This window comes from Mytilus californianus, unplaced genomic scaffold (genome assembly GCF_021869535.1).
Source record: "Mytilus californianus isolate M0D057914Y unplaced genomic scaffold, xbMytCali1.0.p SCAF_39, whole genome shotgun sequence".
NCBI classification, from domain to species: domain Eukaryota; kingdom Metazoa; phylum Mollusca; class Bivalvia; order Mytilida; family Mytilidae; genus Mytilus; species Mytilus californianus.
In genome coordinates, this window is record NW_026262689.1 from 5,488 (window position 1) to 28,360 (window position 22,873).

Sequence of the window (22,873 nt, forward strand, 5' to 3'; positions counted from 1 at the left end):
GTTTGATAATTTTGTGCAGAGTTATGGACCTTTGACTTCAACAATTCACTAAAATAAATAGTTTTCCGCACTCTTTTTTGTGTCATTCTTTAAGATATTGATTTGATAATTGGTAAATAGTTTTATCATGACATGTTACAGATCATGTTCGAATTTTGTTCCGGTCTGATGATTTGGTGCAGAGTTATGGTCCTTGGACTTTGAAAATTCACTTAAATAATCAGTTTTTCGAACTTTTTTCGTCATGCTTAAAGATATTGATTTGAAAATTGGTAAATAGTTTTATCATGGCAAGTTACAGTTCAAGTTCGAATTGTGTTCCGGTCTGATGATTTTTGTGCAGAGATATGGTCCTTGGACTTAGAAAATTCACTTAAATAATCAGTTTTTCGAACTTTTTTCGTCATGTTTAAAGACATTGATTCGAAAATTGGCATATAGTTTTTTCATGAAAAGTTACAGATCAAGTTCGAATTTTGTTCAGGTCAGTTTTCCACAATTTTGTTTCGTCATGCTTGAAGATATTGACTATTTGTGATAAAGTTTACATCATGACAAGTTATAAACCAAGTTAAAATTTTGTTCAAATACAATTAAGTAACCGTTTGGGGAATACGTATTGTCATGCAATACCCACAGAATGCTTGTTAAAATTTAGTTTCATTCTTTATATTAGATAAGAGGGGCGAAAGATACCGGAGGGACATTTAAACTCATAAATCGAAATAAACTGACAACGCCATGGCTAAAAAAGAAAAAAAGACAGACAAACAATAGTACACAAGACGCAACACAACATATAAAACTTCAGACTAAGATCACTAAGCAACATATAAAACTTCAGACTAAGATCACTAGGCAACATATAAAACTTCAGACTAAGATCACTAGGCAACATATAAAACTTCAGACTAAGATCACTAGGCAACATATAAAACTTCAGACTAAGATCACTAGGCAACATATAAAACTTCAGACTAAGATCACTAAGCAACATATAAAACTTCAGACTAAGATCACTAAGTAACATATAAAACTTAAGACTAAGATCATTAGGCAACATATAAAACTTAGGACTAAGATCACTAGGCAACATATAAAACTTAAGACTAAGATCACTAGGAAAACTTAAGACTAAGATCACTAGGCAACATATAAAACTTAAGACTAAGATCACTAGGCAACAGGCAACATATAAAACTTAAGACTAAGATCACTAGGCAACACGAACAAGAAAATGTATTGACTAATGTGAAGTTTTATTTTATTCACTAAGTAAGGGATCAAGTTACCATTTAACTTCAAGGACAAAGGAGGGTTCAGGTTTTTCGTCTGAGTCAGAAACTTTTTATTCCATGGAAAGCATGAATATTTTTGTTTTTCAACGCTATCAATCAAATTATATTTTTCAATATTTAACACTTTAAATTGAGGAGAGAATCTGGATTCAGACCTTTTTTGGTCATCTGCATGACAACAATATATTTTTTTTTATAATTTGGGTTCAGAATATATTTTTTAGAAAAAAAACATAACCCCCTCTCTCTTTACATAACACATAAGTTCACATTGCTGATAAACATTCTTTGACTAATATATGTTATATGTAGTTGGATTTTATTAACTAACATGACTAAGTTATACTTAAATTTTATCATTTTTAGTTTGGCTGAATTATGTTTAAGAGTGGACAAGACGGTGCATGGTATTAGAAAATATTTTATCGTGAAAATATAGCATTCTCCGTTACAATCTCTGTTATTCTAACTGGACAATTCGAAGATGTTTCGCAGTGGTCATGGTGGACAGGAGTTGACGGGAAAAGATAGATTTTCAGAAACGAAAAAAAAAAAGAGATTTCAACTGTAAACTCCCCCGACCAACCAACAGACAATTTAGAGACGTTCCACGGCAGACAGGACGAGACAGAAATAAATATGGTTTCTGATACTGAAATCTCCCCTGAACAACCTACAGACAATTTAGAGACGTTCCACGGTGGACAGGACACGACAGACCCTGAACAACTAACAGACAATTTAGAGACGTTCCACGGTGGACAGGACAAGACGGAAACAAATATGGTTTCTGATACTGAAAATATACTAACAGTCATTACTCTTGATCAGACTAGTACAGACCAACTGATGGACAAGGCATATCAGACTAGGAAGAAGTTTGGTGCTGGTAATGAATATGGTAAAGAGTACCAGGGAAGTGTGTATGGTAAAGAATGTCATGGTAATGTTTGTGGTAATGAATGTCATGGTAATGTTTGTGGTAAAGAATGTCATGGTATTGGTTGTGGTAAAGAATGTCATGGTAATGTTTGTGGTAAAGAATGTCATGGTAATGTTTGTGGTAAAGAATGTAATGGTATTGGTTGTGGTAAAGAATGTCAAAGAAATATGTGTGGTAAAATGTGCAAAAGTAATATTTTTGGTAAACAATCGCAAAATTGTGTGTGTGGTAAAGAGTACCAAAGTAATTTGTGTGGTAAAGAGTTCCAAAGTAATTTGTGTGGTAAAGAGTTCCAAAGTAATGTGTGTGATACAAATTACCCAAGTAATATATGTGGAAAAGATTTCAACGGTAAAGTGTGCATATGTAATATTTGTGGTAAAGAACGTCATGGTAATAATTGTGGTAAAGAGTGCAAAACTAGTGCATGTGGTAAACAGTGCCAAGAAAAGGCATTCAGCTTCTAGTAAAAGATTTCATCAGACTCGGGTCTTAAAGAGTCGCATTATAAAACATAAAGGCTATGAACCTTTTAAATGTAGAATGTGTGAAGTGGATTTCAGTAAGAATAAATACCTACAACAACACATGAGGATACATACTGTTGATAAACCTTACAGATGTGAAGTTTGTGGTTCAGTATTTCGCATGTCACATCACTTACGGATACACACAAGAACACATACTGGTGATAAACCATTCAAATGTGATATATGTGATAAGGCATTTAGACAAAGTTCTCAAGTGCTGACCCACAAGAAAACACATACAGGTGAAAAACCGTGTAAAATATGTAAATGTGATGTATGTGAAAAGGATTTTAGTCAGCGTCCTGACTTAAACAGACACATGAGAACACATACGGGTGATAAACCTCATCAATGTGAGGTATGTGATAAAACTTTCAGTAGGAAGGAACACTTACGACTACACATGAGAATACATACTGGCGATCAACCGTTTGCATGTAATGTATGTGGTAGAGGTTTTAATTATAAAATCGACGTTCAAAGACACTCAAGAAGGCATTCTAAATGTGTTGAAAGACCTTATAAATGTAATATTTGTGATAAACATTTTATTCGGAAACAGAACTTACAGAATCACATGAGAATACATACAGGGGAAAACCCATATGAATGTGAAACCTGTGGTCAAATATTTAGTCTTTCAATTTTCTATGCTAGACATATGACAAAGCATGGTGCTGAGAAGGACAAATTAGTTTAGTTCAAAATAAGCAAAATAAGGAATTCATATGGCTGACATTCTAACCTATATTTCAAAGGGATGAAACTCTAAACGAATTGCCTTTTTGTATGGCCTTATCTTAATAAACGTTATATATTTGACAAATAGTGTTAAATAAATAGGGAACTATCATTTAACTTAAAAAAAATATTCTGATTAATGTATTCGTCATTAAGATTAATGATAATTTCTTGTAAAAAAATATTAAAGCTTGCATGGTCCGAAAAAAACCCAACCCTCGATGTCGAAGTTAAAATGGTTGTTCCCTGGCTAAGGAGACGCATAACTGACACCAAGGCACAAACACGAATTGGCAGTTTTTAAGACACATACGAATACACACGTATACAAAGGAATAACCACTTTTTACGAACAGAGCACACACAAATAAACGAAGTGCTTCTTCAATAGACACATTAGTAGAAACAAACAGAAATTACCACTCAGAGACACAACAGAACTTGTCCACACACCGAATTACAACTCAGAGACAGTATAAGATAGAGCACATACACACACCCGAATTACCACTCAGAGACACAGTATGATAAAGAGCACACTCGAATTACCACTCAGAGACACAGTATTATATAGAGCACACTCGAATTACCACTCAGAGACACAGTATTATATAGAGCACACTCGAATTACCATTCAGAGACACAGTATGATATATAGAACACTCGAATTACCACTCAGAGACACAGTATGATATAGAACACACTCGAATTACCATTCAGAGACACAGTATTATATAGAGCACACTCGAATTACCACTCAGAGACACAGTAAGATATAGAACACACTCGAATTACCACTCAGAGACACAGTTTCATACTGAGTACATAAACACACCCGAATTACCACTTTGGAACACAGTATGGTATAGAGTACACACAAACACACACAACCTAATATAAATCAGAGACACAGTATTATATAGCATGTATAGAGCACACTCGAATTATCACTCGGAGACATAGTATGATATATATAGCACTCTCGAATTACCACTTAGAGACACAGTATGATATAGAGCACACTCGAATTACCACTCGGAGACACAGTATAATATAGAGCACACTCGAATTACCACTCAGAGACACAGTATGATATAGAGCACACTAGAATTACCACTCGGAGACACATTATGATATAGAGCACACTCGAATAACCACTCAAAGACACAGTATGATAAAGATCACACTCGAATCACCACTCGGAGACACCGTATGATATATAGCACACTCGAAGTGCTTCTTCAATGGACACATTAGTAGAAACAAACAGAAATTACCACTCAGCGACACAACAAAACTTGTCCACACACCGAATTACAACTCGGAGACAGTATAAGATAGAGCACATACACACACCCGAATTACCACTCAGAGACACAGTATGATATAGAGCACACTCGAATTACCACTCAGAGACACAGTATTATATAGAGCACACTCGAATTACCACTCAGAGACACAGTATTATATAGAGCACACTCGAATTACCATTCAGAGACACAGTATGATATAGAGCACACTCGAATTACCACTCAAAGACACAGTATGATATAGAGCACACTCGAATTACCACTCAGAGACACAGTATTATATAGAGCACACTCGAATTACCATTCAGAGACACAGTTTCATACTGAGTACATAAACACACCCGAATTACCACTTTGGAACACAGTATGGTATAGAGTACACACAAACACACACACAACCTAATTACCAATCAGAGACACAGTATTATATAGCATGTATAGAGCACACTCGAATTATCACTCGGAGACATAGTATGATATATATAGCACTCTCGAATTACCACTTAGAGACACAGTATGATATAGAGCACACTCGAATTACCACTCAGAGACACAGTATGATATAGAGCACACTCGAATTACCACTCAAAGACACAGTATGATATAGAGCACACTAGAATTACCACTCGGAGACACATTATGATATAGAGCACACTCGAATTACCACTCAAAGACACAGTATGATATAGAGCACACTCGAATCACCACTCGGAGACACCGTATGATATATAGCACACTCGAATTACCATTCAGAGACACAGTAAGATATAGAACACACTCGAATTACCATTCAGAGACACAGTAAGATATAGAACACTCGAATTACCATTCAGAGACACAGTAAGATATAGAACACACTCGAATTACCATTCAGAGACACAGTAAGATATAGAACACACTCGAATTACCATTCAGAGACACAGTATTATATAGAGCACACTCGAATTACCACTCAGAGACACAGTAAGATATAGAACACACTCGAATTACCACTCAGAGACACAGTAAGATATAGAACACACTCGAATTACCACTCAAAGACACAGTATGATATAGAGCACACTCGAATCACCACTCGGAGACACCGTATGATATATAGCACACTCGAATTACCATTCAGAGACACAGTAAGATATAGAACACACTCGAATTACCATTCAGAGACACAGTAAGATATAGAACACTCGAATTACCATTCAGAGACACAGTAAGATATAGAACACACTCGAATTACCATTCAGAGACACAGTAAGATATAGAACACACTCGAATTACCATTCAGAGACACAGTATTATATAGAGCACACTCGAATTACCACTCAGAGACACAGTAAGATATAGAACACACTCGAATTACCACTCAGAGACACAGTAAGATATAGAACACACTCGAATTACCATTCAGAGACACAGTTTCATACTGAGTACATAAACACACCCGAATTACCACTTTGGAACACAGTATAATATAGAGTAAACACACACACAACCGAATTACCATTCAGAGACACAGTATGATAAGGAAGCTACCATTTGATTTTTAGGGGGGGGGCTAGGATGAAATTCGAAAAAAAAGGCAGGACAGGAGTTTTGAGTACAAAAAAAGGCAGGATGAGCAACTTTGCAAAAAAAAAAAAAGGCAGGATGACAATTTATGTAAAAGAAAGTCAGGATAAACTAATAAAAAAAAGCCAAGACCGAATAGCCCCCCCCCCCCTAAAATTCAAATGGTAGCTCCCTAAAGAGCGCATACATTCAAACGAATCAACAATGTACCACACAGTGACACAGTATAATAAAGAGCACATACACACAACCGAATTACCACCCAAATACACAGTTTAATATACTATACACACTGCACACACCCGAATTACCACTCGAAGACACAGTATAATATAGAACACATACACACAACCGAGTTAGCACTCGGAGACAGTTTTATATGGAGCACATATACACAATCGAATTACCACTCGGAGACACAGTATGATAGAGAACACATGCACACGAACGAATAACCACTTACAGACACAGTAGAATAAAAAGCACATACGCACACCCAAATTACCACTCCCACCGTGCAAGGGCTGTACAAAATGTATAACCAGTCAAGGTCGTTAAAACTTCCATCGTTTCGAATTACCACTCAGAGACACAGTATGATAAAGACCATATACGCAGCACCAAATTACCATTCGGTGACGCAGTATAATTTAGAACACATACACACATCCGTACTAAACTAGTAGGAATAAAAATGTGTAAAGAGCGAGAACAAATGGCGACAACAAACCTTGCATAATGATATGTGAGGTAAACTTCAGTGAGATTAAGAAAACCCATATATATCATAAATACATCTAAATTGCTATTACAGTGTTCAAAAAAACAGGTGTTTATTCAATACGGCAAACTCTGTCTTGTCCCTAGTGAAGCAAGTAGACAGGTATTTATTCAATACGTCAAGTTCTATCTTGTCCCAAGTGTAGCAAGTAGACAGGTATCCATTCAATACGTCAAGCTCTATCTTGTCCTGAGTGTAAAAGTAGACAGGTATTTATTCAATACGCCAAGCTCTATCTTGTCCCGAATGTAACAAGTAGACAGGTATCCATTCAATACGTCAAGCTCTATCTTGTCCTGAGTGTAACAAGTAGACAGGTATTTATTCAATACGCCAAGCTCTATCTTGTCCCGAGTGTAACAAGTAGACAGGTATCTATTCAATACGCCGAGCTCTATCTTGTCCCGAGTGTAACAAGTAGACAGGTATCTATTCAATACGCCAAGCTCTATCTTGTCCTGAGTTTAACAAGTAGACAGGTATTTATTCAATACGCCAAGCTCTACCTTGTCCCGAGTGTAAGAAGTAGACTTGGTATTTATTCAATACACCAAGCTCTATCTTGTCCCGAGTGCAACCAGTAGACAGATGTCTATTTATTACGCCAAACGCTATCTTGTCCCGAGTGTAACAAGTAGACAGATGTCCCTATGCCAAGCTGTATCTTGTCCCAAGTGTAACAAGTAGACAGATGTTTATTCAATACGCCAAGAAATTTAATGAATTCTTACCTTGTTTTCTTTTTTTTCCATTTCATTCAGCTTCGTTAGTACCCAATTTTCGGTGGCGATGATACACATTGAGACTAGATAGCTTATGTTAATGATATCGATGCTATTCATGGAGTTTTTAAAACAACAAAACTATAGATGTTCTGCATGGATTTTTTTTAAACAACTAGACTAGATAGCTTATGTTAATAATGCTCTTCGTGGGGTTTTTAAAACAACAAAACTAGATATAGCCTTTGTAAATGGTGCTCTTCATGGGGCTTTTAAATAAAAAAAACTAGATAGCTGATGCTAATATTATTGGTGCTTTTGGTGGGATTTTTAAAACAACAAGACTAAATAATGTGTGTTAATAGTGCTCTTCATGGGATTTTTAAAACAAAAAAAAACTAGATAGCTGATGCTAATATTAATAGTGCTCTTGATGGGAATTTTTAAAGCAGCAAGACTAAATAACGTATGTTAATAGTGTTCTTCGAGTGGTTTTCAAAACAAGACTAGATACTAGTAGCTTATGTTGCTCTTCATAGGGTTTTTAAAACAACAAGACTAAATAGCTTATGTTACTGTTGCTCTTCATGAGGTTTCTAAATTTCTGCAAGTAAAAACTGTATATATATATATATAGCTATGAAATTTACTAGAAGGAAATATGAGCATACAAAACTTGGCATTCATATATTGATATGTTGAAAAAAGTTACAGCCGATTGCATTGCGTGTGTAGGTAACGGTACTATCTTTGGGTAGGTTGCTTGCTAGCTGAACCGTCAAGTCATTATTAGGTTAGGTACTAAACTTCCCTCCTTTAAGAGTAGCCTTGTCCGACAGATAACCAATAAAGCTGTCTGTAGGACAAGGCTACTTCGAAAGGAGGGTAGTATACCCCCTTTTGACTCCTGCCAACTCATTCCAATGTTCCCTCCTATGTATTTATTACCCCTGTCCACTCCTCATAAATGTCTCATGTAATGAAAATTATATATTTGAATATGGCCAAAGGCACAATTTTTTGGCAGTTAAGCTGCCATATGCTAGCACCCTAGATTTGTGTTCTTCCCACTGAATGTTGAAAAAAGTGCTGTTGTTATTATCTATCTGGCTAATATGTTATTAATAACTAATTGGGCACTTTTTTCATACTATCAATTAATTCTGGAATACAAAAAATATGACCAGAAAAACCTTAAATGATCGTCGAACAACCCAAAAGTTTTGAAGTTGCACATAGGAAGTAGTGCTCAATAGAAATCCTTATGTAGTTTATTTTCCCCTGTACTTTTGGCTAAGATGTCAAAGAACAATTGTATGTAATATTTAATCGCATAAAATCTCTAAAGACAAGTCGTTTACATTTCTCAAATGGCAAAAGTCGTAGGAATATTGTTTGTCGGCAATACGTATTACAGTAGTCCAAGTTGGCGGCAATTTTACCTGTTTCCTGCGGTTACCTAGTCTTTATCTTCCTCCTCTAGCAGGAGCTTTGCTTCTACGGCGTACTTCTTTATTAACTTAGAAGACGAAATTCACGTACCTTTTAAATTTGGAGGATTCTGATGATAGAAAGGTAATTATTGTTAATCATGATATTCTTTTTATTTGAGATGATTGTGATTTTTTAATTGATTTCAATTAAATGTATGCACATTTGAATTCCTTTTATATTATTCCGTTTATCACATAACTGACCTTGTTAAATTATAATGTTGTTGTTATTTATGAATGAAATTAACCGGAAATCGACGTTGATTGGTCGATATATTTCAAGACGGTCTCACTAATTAGCGACAAGAAGAATTGTAGAGACAAGAAGCGACAAGAAGAAAAAAGTTAGCGATAAGAAGACACATTTAGCGACAAGAAAGTTTATATACTATTAAAACAATATATTTAGAGAAAAGTCAATTAATTACAGTTGATTATTTTCTGTTTTATAAAGTTTAAAATAATGTTATATTTAGTAGCACTACGTACTTCTTGATGTTTCTTGTCGCTTCTTGTCTCTAATTAGTGGGACCCTTTCAAGATGTCAAACTTGCCGAGAACGAAGTAGAATGTGATATGGATTTTAGACTCAGAAAGATCGTTGGTCATAAGACACACGCAAATGTAGAAAAACTGTTTATATATTACTGTATATAGGTACGGATGTCTGAAAATGTATAAAATCAGCGAAAATCAATAAAAAGCAAATGCATATGAATTGGGAAATATATGCGGACAGAAGAATTCGGTCTACATCATCATGATCATGACATGAAGCCAGTGTCCGACTCTCAGGTACTTGTTTCTATCCATGGGAAGATCCAGCATCAATGTATTTAGGAGCGCAAAATATAAGATGATAGTGGATATTCCCATGCATAGAAACAAGTGCCTGTGGTCAGACTTTGACATTTCAATGTTTATGATATTTTTTCTAAACCAAAACTTTTTTATTTCTATCCCTTTACATTTACTAAAGACAGGTCAATCAGACCTCACCTTTGATCCCTGTAATAGTAATCCTTGTTAAAATCAATCGGGTCCAGGACCAATCCAGTATATCTTATCATAATCCTTCGTTTTTAATTCAATTTTCTATGTGCATACATTTAGAGTAATTAAGAGCTTGTAAACTCAGTGTATGATAAATATTTCCGGTTATGGAATACATTCTTCTGCATTTATTTATATTTTAAAATCAATCGGGTCCAGAACCAATCCAGTATATCTTATCAAAATCCTTCGTAATTAAGTCCATTTTTTATGTACAATGTGTATCATAACTGTTTCTTGTTACGGAATATATTTTTTCAGCATTTATTTTCATATTTTGTTAAGAAATTTGCACTTGCTTGTTTGCAGTATAATTGTTGTGTGTGTGTATTTTAAGATAGAAATCCAGATTTAGTCTGTGTTTCAAATATTAAAGGAGGTGTTTCGGTTATGGTTATGATCGAGACCTAGGCTTATCCTCATCAGGTATCCCTAGCCTATATTTTTCTTTCTTGTAATATTTAGAATGGTTCCAATTTGATTTCACTTATGGGGATACCAGGTTAGACCACGGATATAGCGAGGCTCCAAATAATATGTCAAAAATACACTTGCATGTATCTGTGACGTATATAGAATCAACCAATCAGCATACGAGATCTTGCAATCACGTGGAAGCGATTCTAGATAGAAATATTTGACTGATAAAATACACATACTTATCTATCACACAGTGCAGAATCTACATTAACGCTATAACATAGGAAGTAAGGACTGTTGTGTCTTGTTTTTGTTAAAAAAACCACAGTAATAATCATCTCTCAAATAGAGATTGATAATACAAATTATTCTCAAATAGAATAGCAACATATAATAATCTCTCAAATAGAGACTGCTATTAATAGAATAGCAAAAATTAAGTAATCTCTCAAATAGAGACTGCTTTTTATTTTTGTGAAAAAAAACAGTAATAATCATCTCTCAAATAGAGATTATTAATACAAGTTATTCTCAAAAAGAACATATAATAATCTCTCAAATAGAGACTGCTATCAATAGAAAAGCAAAAATAAAGTGATCTCTCAAATAGAGACTGCTTTAATAACTATATTGTTCTCAAATAGAATAACAAAAAAATATTTAATCTCTCAAATAGAGTATTAAAAGCAATGAGGAAACGTTTTACATACTAACAGACATAATAATCTAAAAGAGTATTTAACGAATTCAAAGAAGAAAAAAATATATAAACAGATGAAATCAATAAAAAGAAAAAAATATCACGAACAATAAACTAATTGAAGAGCTTATGAATAAAAAAGAGGAAACAATACCAAAAAAACAGAAAGAAGAAAAAGATAAAAAAACGATTGTATAAACAGGTGTCGTATCCCCATAAGAGAAATCAAATTGGAACTATATATTCTACATATTACAAAGGAGGAAACATATAGGCTAGGGATACCTGATGAGGATAAGCCTAGGTCTACATGACCATAACCGAAACACCTTTTTTTTAGTACACACACAATAATTATACTACAAACATGCAATTGTGAATTTCTAGAAAAATATGGAAATAAATGCAGAAGACTGTATTCCATAAACGGAAATATTTATCATACACTGAGTTTACAAGCTCTTAATTACTCTAAATGTATGCACATAGAAAATTGAATTAAAAACGAAGGATTATGATAAGATATACTGGATTGGTCCTGGACCCGATTGATTTTAACATATTATTTGGAGCCTCGCTCTATCCGTGGTCTAACCTGAGTATTGTCTTGTTATTAACAAGACAATCTCCATATACGCTTATTATAACCCTTTGTCGAATTGCTTATCAAAACCATGGTAAGGGACAAAAAACTGAAATATAGATTTGGAAAACTATATAGAACAACTCTTGGCCAGAGGAAGGGACATTGCAACTATATTAAACAATCAAGCTTGCAAAGTAAAATGGAGCACCAATAACTTACAATGAAGTAACAATTAGATATGTTCGAAATAAATGTGCCACATGAAAAGAATACAGGAAGTACTTAACAGGATATATCAATTAAAGTCAAATGACAAGAAATATTAATTGCATCAACAGAATGTTATAAAGTTCCTGACTTATACATACAAGTCACTGGTTCAAATTTGATTCTCATGGGGATTCGACCACCTGTATATACGAATATTACAATAATTATATGTTCAACAGCTGACAAATAATAGTTTTTTTCTAAATGATTGGTCCTGGACCCGATTGATTTTAACGTCTGATTTTTGTCTCATAACTTTTGTACTGTAGAACTTAAATTGACCAAACTCAGTGTTCTCCCCCGGAAATCAAGTCAACTCATACTATTGCAAACTCGTACCATGTCAATTCGTACCACTAAAAGTCAACTCATACCAACATTTACTACTAAATTTTGAAACTCACAATGTAATTCTATCTGATTGACCTATCAGAGACCATGTGTCAACTTACAACAGACGCAAAATAAAACATAATATATTAAATGACATGTATGTTTTAAATTGAATAAAAAAAAAAAAAAATTTAACGTAATTTTATCTCTCAAACTGCACATCTTTTTGTCAAAAAATCAAACTTTGATCTGACACTTAAAAAAGTATATCCCATGACGATTTCTATTTAATTTCATGGACAAAACTTGTGTAAATATATTTTATCATGATTGTATGTCTAAATAAACAATATAAATATTTGTATTTGTTTTTATTTCAGTTAGATTCCAATTCTTGGCTTTAATATCATAGAAGTGAAAAGACATACATGTACAATATATGATTCTATCTAGTAGCTGCATTGACTAGTTTAAAAAAAAATCCATGACAGCTATGAAACTCGAGATCATTATGATGTTTTGAATATAATTATCTGTACATGTATATCTACAGATATAAGTACATGTACTATGAAGATTTTTACCAGGTCTTATCATATGACGACTAGTCAGACAAATGTAACAGTCCAGCTATTTTTAGAGGCTGTCCAATGACAGATACTTTCAGAACTATGATATGACTGTGTAACTGTTACTACAAAGAGGGAGATACATTGTATTATTGCACACTATTAATATATATATATAAGAAGTACACCCAGTTATCAGTTGTATAAAGATAATTTGAATTCATAATGATGATACATTGCGTTCAAACGATCTAGTCAATTAAATTCACACATGCGTATACACAATGATTACAAACCTTATAATTGCGGGGTATGTGGTAAAGATTTTAATCACCGACAAAACTTACAAAGACATATGAGTATACACATTGGTAATAAACCTTTTAACTGTGATGTATGTGATAAAGGATTTAGTCATAAACAGATCTTAAACTCGCACATGCGTATACACAATGATGAGAAACCTTTTAATTGTGACGTGTGTAGGAAAGCGTTTAAACGATCTTGTCGATTAAGTTCACACATGCGTTTACACAATGATGATAAACCTTATAATTGTGATGTATGTGGTAAAGGGTTTCATCAACCTAGTCAATTAAAGACACACATGAGAACACACACTGGTGATAAACCTTATACCTGTGATCTGTGATATATGTGGTAAAGGATTTGCTGAAAGTGGTAGCTTACGGCCACACATGAGAACACACACTGGTGATAAACCTTATACCTGCGATGTATGTAGTAAATGTTTTAGTTATAAGCAGCACTTAAAGTCACACATGCGTATACACAATGATGATAAACCTTATAATTGTGATGTATGTGGTAAAGGGTTTCATCAACCTAGTCAATTAAAGACACACATGAGAACACACACTGGTGATAAACCTTATACCTGTGATCTGTGATATATGTGGTAAAGGATTTGCTGAAAGTGGTAGCTTACGGCCACACATGAGAACACACACTGGTGATAAACCTTATACCTGCGATGTATGTAGTAAATGTTTTAGTTATAAGCAGCACTTAAAGTCACACATGCGTATACACACTGGAGAAAAACCTTTAAAATGTGACGTATGCGATAGAAGGTTTCGTCAAAATAATGTCTTAAAGACACACACTAGAACTCATACTGGTGTCAAACCATATATATGTGATGTATGTAGTAAAGGATTTAGTCGACGTGATACCTTAAATGGACATATGAGAACACATACGTTTGAAACACCTAAAAAATGTAATGTATGTGATGAAGTATTTCGACAACGACAAGATTTACTGATACACATGGGAACGCATAGTGACGAAAAACCCTATATATGCAAAATATGTTGTAAATCTTTCAGTTACAAATGCCATTTAAAGATACACACGAGAATACACACGGGTGATAAACCTTTTAACTGTGATGTATGCAGTAAACGGTTTAGCCAACGATCAAAACTACGTATGCATATGAAAATACACACTGGTGAAAAACATAATTTTAAGTGTGGTGTATGCGGCAGAAGATTTCGTAAAACTAGTGATTTAAAGAATCACACGACAACACATACTGGTGAAAAACCGTATTTGTGTGATGTGTGTGGTAAAGGATTTAGTCGGATTGATACCTTGCAGGAACATATGAGAACACATACAGGTGAACAACCTTATAATTGTGATGTATGTGAAACCAAATTTCGTCATAGGCAAGACTTGCGGATTCATATGAGAACGCATTGACAAATCCTAAACATGTGATAAATGGACATGATGTATCTAATTTAGTGTTCAGACAATGTCAGATACTAACATACAGAATATGAACGTCTGACTTTTCAAATAAAATGTGTGCGCTAATGGTTTAGTCAGAACCAAATCTTATTCTAATATTGAACTCTGAAACTAAGTTATCCTCAAATCCATATAATTATATTACCCGTAGAATATTGTCGTATATCATGTACTTACTCAGTTTGAATAATATAAAACCAAAATTGATTGTGATAGTGTTTTTCTTTTATGCCCCTGCCGTAGCAGAGGGGGCATTAAGTTAAATTTACACTTATTCGTCTGTACGTCCGTTGGTTTCCGTTCTTTAATTTTAGATTACCTACACCAAATGTTATGAAACTTATACACAATTCTTATTACCACAAAATACAGATCAAGTTTGAATTTTGACGACCTCAATTTAACCGTTCTAGAGTTATGCCTCTTTACAAATGGAAAAAATGCTGAATTTTTTGTTACCGTTCTCTAACTTAAGTTTGCCTCAACTAAATGTTATGAAACTTATACACAATGCTTATTTCCACAAAATACAGATCAAGTTTGAATTTTGGGCATGTTTGAGTGTCACTCTTTAATCTTATTGTTTTAGTCTTATGCCCCTTTACAAATGGAAAAATGCTGAATTTTTCGGTTCCGTTGTCTAACTTAAGTTAACCTCAACCATATAATTATTATGAAATTATATACAATTGATATTACCACAAAACTTTTGGTATCATCACTTTGATGCTTATCGTTTTTCAGTTATGTCCCTTTTATATAACTTTATATGATAGACAAGCGGGGGCATCATCTGTGTCTCATGGACACATTCCCCATTTTTTAATTTTTTTTTTTGGCATTCATAATCCTTGATAACCTTAAACATGTTAAATGTAAACTGTAACGAACTTGTACTTATACTTCGAACTTGTAACATATTAACTACAGCAGTTTAACAGTTAATGAACGACTGTAATATTTTTTCTGTCTATGAAGAAATAACATAAAAAATGTGGTGCACACTGAATAACAAAAAAAAATATTACAATCTTTCCTTATAATTTAATTCTAAAAAGGCATAAATCATGTTATAACGTTGAGAAGTCACGGTCAAAACAAAATTATGTCTTTGAGCTGATAGAACCAATCAGAAGACGTGTTACAGTCAAAATATATAAATTATTTCGTCATTATTTGTAATGTTTTCTGATGACAATACAGTAAAGAGGTAAAACTGAGCCTTAACCTTGCAATTTGTTAAGTCTGGCATTTTTTGTGGCACTTTCGGTGTCAGGAACTTTTCCATGAATCTGTAGTGACAAGGGTAGAATTGCCCACTGGATCAGCAGCTGAAATATCAATTGAAATATTTAAATAAAATTCATAATTAATGGAAATAGGGAATATATCAAAGAGACAACAACCCGCCTAAAGGCTAACAATGTTCCAAACACCGCTGATTTCATTCTAAATACTATATTGCATAGGCTTTGAGATGAAGTCAGCGGTGTAAAAAAATAATCAGATGCATTATTGCAAAGCCTGTTAATTAACTTCCATTTCAGAAACATTTTGAGTCACTTAATTTGTTTATGCCCCGTAGTAGCGGTGAGTGCATTAAGTTTTACCCTTGTCCGTCTGTACGCACTACGAACGTACGTCCGTACGTCCCAAAACTGGTTTCCGTTCTCTAACTTGAGTTTGCCTCAACCAAATGTTATGAAACTTGTACACATTGCTTATTACAACAAAACACAGATCAAGTTTGAATTTTGGTGGCGTCACTTTAACCGTTTTAGAGTTATGCCCCTTTAGAAATGGAAAAATTGCAAAATATTTAGTTTCCGTTCTCTAACTTAAGTTTGCCTCAACCAAATGTTATGAAACTTATACACAATTCTTATGACCACAAAACACAGAACAAGTTTGAATTTTGTGGGCGTCACTTTAACCGTTCTAGAGTTATGCCCCTTTATAAATGGAAAAATTGCAAAATGTTTAGTTTCCGTTCTCTAACTTAAATTTTCCTCAACCAAACGTTATGAATCTTATACACAATGCTTATTATCACAAAAAAAAGATCAAGTGTGAATTTTGGTGGCGTCACTTAAACCGTTCTAGAGTTATGCCCCTTTATAAATGGAAAAATTGCAAAATTTCTTCTAAATATCAAGTAATTTTTAAAATTGGAGTTATCTTCCTTTGTCTGACCATGATTATAGTTGAATCAACTACAATCAATGATTTATACAATGCAATGTTTAATTTTGACTTCCACTGATAAAACACAGATCAAGTTGAATTTGGGTAGTGTCACTTTAACCATTATTGAGTTATGCCCCTTTATAAATCGAAAGATTGCAAAATTTTTAGTTTCCATTCTGTAACTTAAGTTTGCCCTAACCAAACTTTATGAAACCTATACACAATATTCATTACCACAAAACTAAGATCAAGTACACATTTTTTGTTTCCGTTTTCTAACTTTAGTTTGCCTCAACCAAATGTTATGAAACTTATACACAATGCTTATTACTACATAATACAGATTAAGTACGAAATTTGGTGGCAACACGTTTACCATTCTTGAGTTATGTCGCTTTATAAACATAAAAATTGCTGAATTTTTCGTTTCCGTTCTCTAACTTTAGTTTGTCTCAACCAAATTGTATAAAACTTATACACAACCGTTCTAGAGTTATGCGTGTTTACAAATAGAAAAATTGCTGAATTTTTAGTTTCTGTTCTCTACTTAAGTTAGCCTCAACCAAATGTTATGAGACTTACACACAATACTCATTACCACAAAACTCAGATCAAGTTCAAATTTGGATAGCGTCACTTTTACCGTTCTTCAGTTATGTCCCTTTATATCTATATGATAGGCAAGCGGGGGCATCATCTGTGTCCACATGTGGACACTATCCACATTTATTTTATTTTTTTATTATTTAGCTTTTAAGGGCTAAAAAGCCAAGATAAAACGTGCAATAATGTTGGCTTAAGCATTCTCTTCTTGTTCGTTTCTGTGTAAGAAATTTTCCTCAACATATTAAAGATGTATAGTGATTTTCCTTCGTGCAGATAATTTTAAAATCTTGAAAAGCTATTTGCTTCGCATCACGGTGCGGAGCTATTGGTTACAAGAGCGCAATTATTCGTAATGCATTTCCCATTAGGTACCAGTGGTGTTCCGTTTTTTTTTCTCGAAGACTACACAAACTAGGGAAAAACGGGTAGCAGTTCCTGTTACTAGAAATGCCAGTGTTGCATTACAACCAAAAAAATATATATGATCATGCGGCAAAAATTGACTTAAAATGCAGTTGAAAAAGATCGTCTATTTTTTTCGCTTAATGAAAAAGGCATATTTTTAATGGCCCCGACGTGCAGAAATGGAAGATATTTTCTATACTTTGCAAAATGTGAATTTGATTTTCTGGATTTTTTAAACCTAATTGATAAGCTTTCGATTAAAAGTTATTCCAATTCTGTATCATCCAATCAGCAGCCGTACAGGATTCTATTCTGAGTACCATCTTGGGGTAAAAAACTTGCCGGTAAAATGCAAACAAATAATTGCGCTCCTGTAACCTATTAGTTTCAGTCGACATACACGCCATCTTGAATTAATTTCTTATCACATATAGATTCTGATTGGTTGCATTATGATGCGGCTGAGATACAGCAACAGCCATTTGCTTAAATGAGATAAAGAATTACAAACTGTTCACGTCTCAGGATAAGACATCAAATGCCGGAAAATTAACTATGTGTATTTCAGTTCCGATCAACTGTCATTAATTAATTAATGCTTGTTTTTATTATGCATATATTTTACAGATAAATTCAATATTGAAATATCAATTTATTAATACGTGTTTATTTGCTTTGTTAATCTGCAATATGCACGATTTGCTTTGCTAAATAATGTTCCTATACAATATTTACAAAAAAACATTATCTGTATTTTATAACTTCTGACAATCTAGGCACACTCTTAAAGTAAATCCATTTTATATCAATCAATATCTAAAAATAACACATTTCCAATACTAAATCAACAACCACATGCACACATATTACCTTAAATTAGGATAGAGCGAAGCAGTCCATAGCTTTTTAGAAAGCTCAAACTTGTGTTATCTTATCTTTGCTGTGACACCACCCGATACGACTCAGGTTTTCCTATTCAATAGGTATTAGGTTATGTGGGGTTATGCTGTCCAGCCGATAACATAGTATACTGTGTTACTATATAGTATCGGGTTATCCTGTTGAATAGAATGACTTAATCTGAGTAACTAAGGTCTAATCGAGCATGCGCAATTCCGTTTAGCTAAGCACGCTGCATCCTGTATCAGCATCACCGTTCTTTTGGCGGCCATTTGTAGCAATGTAGATTAAGAAAGTTTATTCAACAACAGTGCACGATTTAATTTTACAGCAGTATCTTCATTTTCCGATTGAAAGTTTTCCAGGAAATTTGCAGTTTTGTTAACCATCGAAAAGTTGTTTATATATATCTTAATTATAGTGTTAACTATCTATAAAAAGTAAGTACACACATTTATAAAAACACCTTTTTATCTGTAACTTAAGGGTGATTGCAGGGGTATTGGATCAATGAAATTGACATGAAATTGACAACGTCGTCATAGGTAAAATCAGAAGTCCATTAATAGACGAAGTGTGCAACCTGTGCTATATAGTAAGGCGATCACGATGTCCCCTTTATCAGTGGAAAGCGCCATTGGTGGTCCCCCCAAATCTTGTTTTATAACTATGGAATCATGGGTAAAAATATTATCATCGAACAGATAGCTGTTAATTAGTCTCCTTGAGCGTTTGATTAATTATCAGTTTGGTGTAAATGAAGTCAGCTGACTTAGTGAGGTGGTTTCTTATTGCCAGTTAGTTAACTTCTTCATTTTAATTCAACATTTAGAAAATGATATAAAATTTTATAAACGAATTCATTGCTACCATTTTCATCGCGCAAAGGCAAATGAGAACTATAAAATTTGCCGCGTCGGACTTAAAATGTATCGTCTATCTAAAAGATGTAGTTGTTTTTGTCAAAATAAAGTCATAACTGTCTCCTTTTCTAAATAGAACCGCGTTGTGTTGACGAATTATGTCTCGGTCATTTACGACACCAAGGAAGCTAAATATATATATACGGTGATGAATAAGCAAAAGACAGGGTTTTTTCTTCGCTTCTACAGAAAAACAATAATATCCGACCATTTGTCGCTTCAGATGACTTCGAAACAATTTCGAATTTCAAAAGTCGCTTGTTTTTTCACCTTTTTATACGACCGCAAAAAAATTTTTGTGGTCGTATATTGGTATGACGTTGTCGTTGTCGTCGTCATCGTCCGAAGACACATTAGTTTAAGTGAATGGATCTCAAGGAAATTTTACCATAAGGTATAATACCACAAAAGGAAGGTGTGGATTGATTTTGGGGGTTATGGTACCCACAGTTAAGGAAAAAGGGGCCAAAAATAAGCATTTTTGTAACTTCCAGACATAACTTGTGTGTAAGTGTATGGATCTCTCTGACATTGTACCACAAGGTTCCATATCACAAAGGGAATTCTGGGATTGATTTTGGGGGTAATTGCCTCCAAATTTTAGGAATTAGGGGCTAAAAAGGGGCAAAAAACAAGCATTTTTCTAGTTTCATGACAATAACTTGTGTGTAAGTGTATGGATCTCTCTGACATTGTATCACAAGGTTCCATATCACAAATGGAATGCTGGGATTGATTTTGGGGGTAATTGCCTCCAAATTTTAGGAATTAGGGGCCAAAAAGGGGCAAAAAACAAGCATTTTTCTAGTTTCATGACAATAACTTGTGTGTAAGTGTATGGATCTTTATGAAATTGTACTATACAAGGTTCCATATCACAAAGGGAAAGCTGGAATTGAGTTTGGGGGTAATTGCCCAAAAAGTTAAGGAATAAGAGGCCAAAAAGGGGCCAAAAATAAGCATTTTTCTAGTTTCCAGACAATAACTTGTGTTCAAATGTATGGATCTCTCTGAAATTGTACTGCAAGGTACCATACCACAAAGGGAAGGCTGGGATTGATTTTGGGGGTAATTCCCTCAAAATTTTAGTAATTAGGGGCCATAAAAGGGCAAAAAAACAAGCATTTTTCTAGTTTCAGGACAATAACTTGTGTGTAAGTGTATGGATCTTTATGAAATTGTACTGCAAGGTTCCATATCACAAAGGGAAAGCTGGGTTTGAGTTTGGGGGTAATTGCCCCAAACGTTTAGGAATTTGGGGCCAAAAAACAAGCATTTTTCTAGTTTCCAGACAATAACTTGTGTTCAAGTGTATGGATCTCTCTGAAATTTTACTGCAAGGTACCATACCACAAAGGGAAAGCTGGGATTGAGTTTGGGGGTGATGAATCATAAGGGGGTTCAAAAAATTGGGGGGGATTTTTTTTCCCCTTTTTTTTTCTTTAAAATTTTCCATTTTAAATTGGTTATTTCTGATTTATATATAAAAGCAAATAATAATGATATGGTTTGAATAGGTAAATTAAAAATTTTTAAGTTCTTAGACCACTTTCATTCTGTGTGAGAAACCTATGCTGTGTCAAATATTTAATTACAATCCAAATTCAGTGCTGTATCAAGCTTGAATGTTGTGTCCATACTTGCCCCAACTGTTCAGGGTTCGACCTCTGTGGTCATATCAAGCTGCGCCCCAGCAGAGCATTTTATTTAAATTAAGAGACATACTTTTCTCATGTTGTCCGTCATTACGTTCGCTATCACAAGATCATGGTATACATGAGTCAGTTATGCAACGCGTAAAAGTCCTTTTTTTTGTGTTTTATACTCACAAAACTGAAGACATCTGTAGATCGATCATGTGGATTAAAAAATTTGATTTATCGCGTGTTGCTAGCGTAACGTTCAGTGGCAAATATAAATATGCATATCCCATCACAGAGTTGTCTCAAGTGTAATTTAACATCAGAGATCGTAACATTCATCCTGAATACGTGAGGTACTGGATTTCACTTGAAGTAGCCTGGGATCCTGGCTAACTGCTCGACGAAGTATTAGACTGGGTCAGGATGTCAGGCTAGATCTGAAGTCCCTCCTCCGACCTGACGCGGCTGCTATTAATGTATGCATCCCACACTTGTAAGAAAGGGTTTTACTGTTGGAACCGGACAATTCAAGGAATTATTGACTTCATTTCTTAACGGCACAACTTAAGCCTTGAGCTTGATTTAGTATTTGAACAAATTAAATCAAATTGTCCTACAGCTAGGTTTGTGAAATAAGACTGTCTTATTTCAGTATAAAGTATACTTACATAAAGAATATATATTTATTACTCATTTGTTTACAAAGATCGTGATCACAACTTTTCCTACATTTTAACCTATAAAATTTATATGTCGAACGCACGTGTTGAGAACTGCATTTGTACATGTATTTTAACGGATAAATGTAACAATATCTGACTGAAATGATAACCTATATTCATCTACACTATCACCGAGGTAGTATTACCGTCAAGATCTCAGTTACGCAGGATCGAAGATATTCGAAATTGAAGAAAGGCCATACAATTATTTCCCTCTCTTTTTTCAAAATTGAGGATACAATTTGTTAATTTTGCTAAAAATGGTTATATCTACAGAAATCCCTTGTAACTTAAAAAAAAAATCTTATTTCTTGAAATTTGTAAATCGTAACATATAATCTTAAATTAAATATATTATAATGTTTATTCCTATTAAACTGTCATAATTCC

General features: G+C 34.0%; 1 protein-coding gene, 1 long non-coding RNA gene and 1 pseudogene across 2 annotated transcripts; all 3 read left to right on the forward strand.

Moving 5' to 3' along the window:
• Positions 1-2,870: 2,870 nt before the first annotated feature.
• On the forward strand, positions 2,871-3,471 carry LOC127736892 (zinc finger protein 45-like). Its single transcript, XM_052247456.1, has one exon. The coding sequence runs from the start codon at positions 2,890-2,892 to the stop codon at positions 3,469-3,471; it is 582 nt and encodes a 193-aa protein (XP_052103416.1). The 5' UTR covers positions 2,871-2,889.
• Positions 3,472-14,110: 10,639 nt separating this feature from the next.
• Positions 14,111-15,093, forward strand: LOC127736869 (zinc finger protein 782-like; annotated as a pseudogene).
• Positions 15,094-20,502: 5,409 nt separating this feature from the next.
• Positions 20,503-21,213, forward strand: LOC127736858 (uncharacterized). The gene is made up of 2 exons (XR_007999229.1): positions 20,503-20,661; positions 20,823-21,213. It is a non-coding gene; the product is annotated as an uncharacterized LOC127736858 (long non-coding RNA).
• The last annotated feature ends 1,660 nt before the right edge of the window (positions 21,214-22,873 follow it).